General features: G+C 43.3%; 1 protein-coding gene across 1 annotated transcript; it reads right to left on the reverse strand.

The window, feature by feature from the left end:
- Positions 1-1977: 1977 nt before the first annotated feature.
- LOC138373565 (putative uncharacterized protein FLJ45035) lies at positions 1978-2403 on the reverse strand. Its single transcript, XM_069339781.1, has one exon. It carries the CDS (start codon positions 2401-2403, stop codon positions 1978-1980), a length of 426 nt encoding a protein of 141 aa, XP_069195882.1.
- Between the last annotated feature and the right edge of the window lie 4267 nt (positions 2404-6670).

Consider the following 6670-nt stretch of genomic DNA (forward strand, 5'->3'; position numbering starts at 1 on the left):
GGAAGCATGCTTTGTGTACCAGTTACTGGGTGATGGAAGCTACCTCAAAGAGGATAATTTGGTGTCTACATCCTGGTTATACCTGGTGGATTAAGGCCTGCTGTACAATAAGATAAGGAACCTCTTCAATGTATGTAGTCTAATACTGTAGTTTGATTGGCTGCATATATATAAATTCAATATAAACCCCCCCTAATGTGTAGAGGATCGATTTGTGAGATTATTGCAGAAATACAGTCCACCTATCATCATACAAATTGCTATCGAAGTATATAAATTAACGTAAATATAAATTCTATATAAATTCATATAAATTAAATAAACATAAATCTCACAGGTCGGTTCCCACAACAATTTTGGCATTAATGTCACCATATACAATTTTGGCATTAATTTGAGGAAAGTTCGTTTCCTGTGGGCATCATCCTGATGCCCCGCTGAGCAGCCATGACAGCTGCTAGAGGGGGCAGCTGTTTGAAGGCTGGCTTATATATAAAAGACCTGGTGGCCGGATTTACAGACAATGGCGCAGGCAATAACTATACTGGAAGAAAGAAGAAAAATAATTGTTGCAGGATTACTCATCAAAGTAACTAAAAAGTATGAAACAATGAACAGGCAACACCTGTTAAAGCTTGTAGCAGGTGGAACATGAGGAAAGATATCAGCAGCAGGTGGTGTAAGAGGACACAAACCAGCAACAGGTGGTGTAAGAGGACACATACCAGCAGCAGATAGTACGAAAGGACACATACCAGCAGCAGGTGGTACAAGAAGACACATACCAGCAGCAAGTGGTACAAGAGGACACATACCAGAAACAAGTTGAATAAGAGTACACACACCAGCAGCACGTGGTACAAAAGGACACATACGAGCAACAGGTAGTGTACGAGGACACATACCAGCAACAGGTGGTGTAAGAGGACACATACCAGCAGCAGATAGTACGAAAGGACACATACCAGCAGCAGGTGGTACAAGAAGACACATACCAGCAGCAAGTGGTACAAGAGGACACATACCAGAAACAAGTGGAATAAGAGTACACATACCAGCAGCACGTGGTACAAAAGGACACATACGAGCAACAGGTAGTGTACGAGGACACATACCAGCAACAGGTGGTGTAAGAGGACACATACCAGCAGCAGATGGTACGAAAGGACACATACCAGCAGCAGGTGGTACATGAAGACACATACCAGCAGCAAGTGGTACAAGAGGACACATACCAGAAACAAGTGGAATAAGAGTACACATACCAGCAGCAGGTGGTACAAGAGGACACATACCAGCAACAGGTAGTAAAAGAGTACACATACCAGCAGAACGTGGTACAAGAGGACACTTACCAGCAACAGATGGTTCAAGAGGACACATACCAGCAAGAGGTGATGAAAGAGGATACATACTACCAGCAGGTGGTACAGGAGGACACATACCAGCAACAAATAGTTCAAAAGAACACATACCAGCAGCAGGTGGTGTAGGAAGACATATACCAGCAGCAGGTGGTACAAGAGGACACATTCCAGAAGCATGAGGTACAAGAGGACACATACCAGCAGCAGGAGGAACTAGAGGACACATACCACCAGCAGATGGTACAAGAGGACACATACTAGCAACAATTGGTTCAAGAGGACAGATATCAGCAGAAGATGGTGTAAGAGGACACATACCAGCAGCAGGTGGTACAAGGGGACACATACCAGCAGCAGGTGGTACAAGAGGACACATACCAAAAACAGTTGGAACAAGAGTACACATACCAGCAGTATGGGATACAAGAGGACACATACCAGAAACAGTTGGAGTAAGAGTACACATACCAGCAACAGATGGTTCAAGACGACACATACCAGCAGCAGGTAGTGTAAAAGAACACATACCAGCAACAGATGGTTCAAGACGACACATACCAGCAGCAGGTGGTGTAAAAGATCACATACCAGCAACAGGTGGTGTAAAAGATCACATACCAGCAGCACGTGGTACAAGAGGACACATACCAACAACAGGTGGTGTAAGAGGACACATAACAGCAGCAGGTGAAGTAAGAGGACACATACCAGCAGCAGGTGATGTAAGAGGACACATACCAGCAACAGGTGGTGAAAGAGGACACATACCACCAGCAGGTGGTAAAAGAGAACACATACCAGCAACAGATGGTTCAAGAGGACACATACCAGCAGCAGGTGCTGTAAGAGAACACATACCAGCAGCAGGTGGTACAAGAGGACACATAATAGCAGCAGGTGGTACAAGAGGACACATATCAACAGCAGATGATACAAGTGTACACATACCAGCCACAGGTGATACAAGATGACACGTACCAGCAACAGATGGTTTAATACGACACATACCAGCAGCAGATGATACAAAAGGACACATACCAGCAGCAGATGATACAAAAGGACACATACCAACAGCACGTGGTACAAGAGGACACATACCAACAGCACGTGGTACAAGAGGACACATACCAACAACAGGTGGTGTAAGAGGACACATAAAAGCAACATGTCAGTAGTGTAATATGTGACTATGACCGTGCGCACCAGCTGCCCAGGTGGCACTCGTGAGTGCCAGCTGGACAGGTGAGGTGTGACGTCGTAGTCGCAGCGCGTCGCTCTAGTCACAGGGGGTTTTTGGGGGGATTTTCCCGGAAGTTTGGCGCGTTTCGGACGCGTATGAGCGTCCGGTGTTTGGGTATGTGGTCAGGAAAGAGGGAGACATGTTGTTGGGTGCCAGGTGGTGCGCGTCGTCGTAGTCGCAGCGCGTCGCTCTAGTCACAAAGGGTTTGGGGGGAATTTCCCGGATGTTATGACGCGTGGCATGCGGCCAGGCGTCACTTGAGAGAGTGTCATGTTGGGGTTGGAAGCTAAGTGGTTGGTATGCAGTCATGTAGGGAGGAAGAGGAGGAGTGTAGGTTATGTTGTGAAGGGAGGGGGGAGCCCCAATACCTGAGAGGATATCAATGACGTCCATTAGTTCTCCCCCTACATGGACAGGAAGTGTTGAGGGGAGCGTGAGAGACCAGGGTCTTAAGATTGGAGGGGGAGAAGGAGGGGAAAGGGAGGTAACAGCTGGCAGTGGGTTTGTGTGTGAAAGTAGTCATTATTTTTTCTTAAAGAATGACGGTTTTATGTACCCTCCCTGCTTCCAGAGCGCTAAGGATATGTGGGCTATACCTACCACATAGCTATGAGGAGTGACACCACATGTCCACATGGGTTACCTCTTCAAAGGCTGAGGCCTAACTGTTGCGAATGTCATCATCAACCTCTAACATAGTCAGTCGGTCATGCCCCCCCCCCCCCCTCCATCCACATAACAGGATATACCACATACCAACACCACCACCACCACACTGCTGGGAGTGACAGCAATACGGCATACCATACTCTCTCCTGACACAGCTCGCACGGCACATAGCAGTGAGTGTGACAATGATCTTTCTCAAAGGTGAGCCATGAGCGCAACATACAAATTCCAAAATGCAGTCCTGGGAGTTTGACACACATTGATTAACAAGCTATCTGATTATTTATACATCTCTCTCTACATTATATGCGGGTTACATAGTGTGTCAAGAACTCTCTCTCTCTCTGTCTCTCTGTCTCTCTCTCTCTGTCTCTCTGTCTCTCTGTCTCTCTGTCTCTCTGTCTCTCTCTGTCTCTCTCTGTCTCTCTGTCTCTCTGTCTCTCTCTGTCTCTCTGCCTCTCTCTGTCTCTCTGTCTCTCTCTGTCTCTCTGTCTCTCTCTGTCTCTCTGTCTCTCTGTCTCTCTCTCTCTCTCTCTCTCTGTCTCTCTCTGCCTCTCTCTGTCTCTCTGTCTCTCTCTGTCTCTCTGTCTCTCTCTGTCTCTCTGTCTCTCTCTGTCTCTATGTCTCTCTGTCTGTCTCTCTCTCTCTCTCTCTGTCTCTCTGTCTCTCTCTCTCTCTCTCTCTCTCTCTCTCTCTCTCTCTCTCTCTCTCTCTCTCTCTCTCTCTCTCTCTCTCTCTCTCTCTCTCTCTCTCTCTCTCTCTCTCTCTCTCACCCTCTCTAAAGTCCACCACACGGCACTTCACTTAGTAAACTCAGTCAAAGTCAGTAGGTTAGCGTTTACTAAAAGAGAGAAACATTTCATATCGTCACGAAGACGCGATATCTACCTACAAATTGTTCGTGTTAACTGTGATCATTGAAATGTATGCATGTTTACTCAATCTCCATCACCTCTTCGTCCTACAGCCATTACTGTTGTGCGGAGCTAACTTGTCAAGGTCTCACCTTCGCGGCGGATTGCGGCGTAGTGAGATTGACAAGGTAAGGGGCCGGCCTTACCCTACCCCCGTCCACCCCCACCAAACCCATACCCCTACCACCCCCTCCATGGCCAAACCATCACTGCTCCCTTCCCAGACCAAGTGTTCTGTGCTAAGAAATAGTAACACCATTCTTTGCTCAAATAGCATTTTTTTTTTTTAAGAATATCCAGTCATAAGCTGGTCTTCAATCTTATTATTATAACAAATCATAATTTGCTGTTCTCTCTCTCTCTCTCTCTCTCTTTCTCTCTCTCTCTCTCTCTCTCTCTGTCTCTCTGTCTCTGTCTCTGTCTCTGTCTCTGTCTCTCTCTCTCTCTCTCTCTCTCTCTCTCTCTCTCTCTCTCTCTCTCTCTCTCTCTCTCTCTCTCTCTCTCGCTCTCTCTCCAGATCATTTAATGCCGCTGTTCACGTATCTTTCTCCATTTCACTTAGACTGTCAGCGCATCAGAGGATGACCACTAATGTCAATTTTCGAGCCCCCCCATCACTCTCACCCTTGTAAGCTTGTAGGGTAACACGACCAATATGCTAACTTCGTTCTTTGCCCAATATCATTAATGTAACGTGGACAATATACCAACTTCGTTCTTTGCCCAAATAACATTTTAAGAGTAACGAGCAACATTCTGTCGATGTCTGAATATGGAAAACACAATCTTGCAAGCAAAGTATGCATATATGCGATAATATGGAAAAACACAATCTTCTTACTATTATTAAATTGACTTGTTCATTATCCCGAGTTCAACACACTCTCTCTGTCTCTCTGTCTCTCTCTGTCTCTCTGTCTCTCTATCTCTTTGTCTCTCTATCTCTCTATCTCTGTCTCTCTCTCTCTCTCTCTCTCTCTCTCTCTCTCTCTCTCTCTTAAGACCTACATTATCCAATGTAAACAGTCCGGATGAGCTGGGTTAAGTCTGTTTTTCAGTTCTTATAACATTTGAAAATGTAAGCGTGGTTACTCATTCCGTCTCGGCGCATCTCGTTAGGGACTGACCTTGAGTCTTTCCATAGCTCGAGTTTTCACTCATCATCAACCATTAGCAATCGTTCGATCCAACAGAAAAAAAAAACAGAGACTAGTGATAGCATAATAGGTGAAAAAGTTGATCTTTCTCTTATTACGTTTATTCAATAACTGGTAGACATAACATAACTCGCATATTTATCTTGGTAAAACAAAACATAATAACTGTCAGACAGACAGACAGACAGACAGACATAACACTCAGCACAATGCGGACATATGGTGATAGCATAATAGGTGAAAAAAATAGTTGATTTCAATTCTTAGCTTGTTCTTCACATGTTCAGTGTTCATTCTTGTATTCCCTATGTTCCTTATCATGTCTTCATATTCTCTATAAGTTCATATTCCCTGCATGTTCACTCTATTCATCAACTTTTTCTTACATGTTTTCTGTGTTCACCGTATGTTCACTGTGTTCATTCCCCTACTTAACCTCAATTTTTGTTATGTTCTTTGTTTCTTTAAACCAATTTGTTTCTTCCATTCACTAACTAGTTCTTTGTCAAATAATATTATACTGCAATACAGTTCCCTCAACAATTTTAGTCACCAAGTTTTATTTACAAAACTATGTCAAAGTAATTCTCGTCGTCAACTTAATAGTTCTACCAACCCCGTTCTTAAACAAATCTACACTTTATTCAGTTCCAAATTTACAAAGACAAACCTTTCTTGTAACTTCTTAACTAAAAATCTTTCGCCAATCAACTAAAACATAGTCACTTTCCTCATTTCTCAACTAAACTTATTATCCAATCAACCAAAAAATAGTCAAAGGAATCTTTCCAACGCTGTTCATAACTAAACTTATTCCCTAGTCATCAGAAAAATAACCGTGTTCTTCATGTTTCATTGTCATTTCATAACTAAAATTATCCATCAATCAACAGAAAAAGTCATATTCATCATCATTGTTCCTAACTAAAATTATGTTTTGTCAAGTAAGAAAAAATAACCAAAGATATCTTTCATCGCTGTTCTTAACTGACATTATACTTTGGGGAGCACAAAATAGTCTCCCTCGTCATGTTTTGTCTTTTTCCTTAACTACAAGTATTCATCAGTCAAATAAAAAATAGTTACTTCATCATGTTTCCCTGTCATTTCTTAACTGAAATATCACTTCTCTCATCTGAAATAGTCATGTGTAGCCTCTTTCCAACACTGTTCTTAACTAAAGTAGCCTTTCACTTTGCTAAAATAGTCATATTCATCATCATTGCTCCTAACTAAAATTATATGACGTTAAGTAAGAAATATAGTCAAAGACACTCTTCGAGACATCAAGGACTTACTCAAAGACATCAAAGTTGATCTGCA

This window comes from Procambarus clarkii, chromosome 42 (genome assembly GCF_040958095.1).
Source record: "Procambarus clarkii isolate CNS0578487 chromosome 42, FALCON_Pclarkii_2.0, whole genome shotgun sequence".
In the NCBI taxonomy this organism is placed as follows: domain Eukaryota; kingdom Metazoa; phylum Arthropoda; class Malacostraca; order Decapoda; family Cambaridae; genus Procambarus; species Procambarus clarkii.

Coding starts and splice junctions, on each gene's coding strand:
- LOC138373565 (XM_069339781.1), bottom strand. CDS start 2,403: ATGTGTCCTTTTGTATCATCTGCTGCTGGTATGTGTCGTATTAAACCA.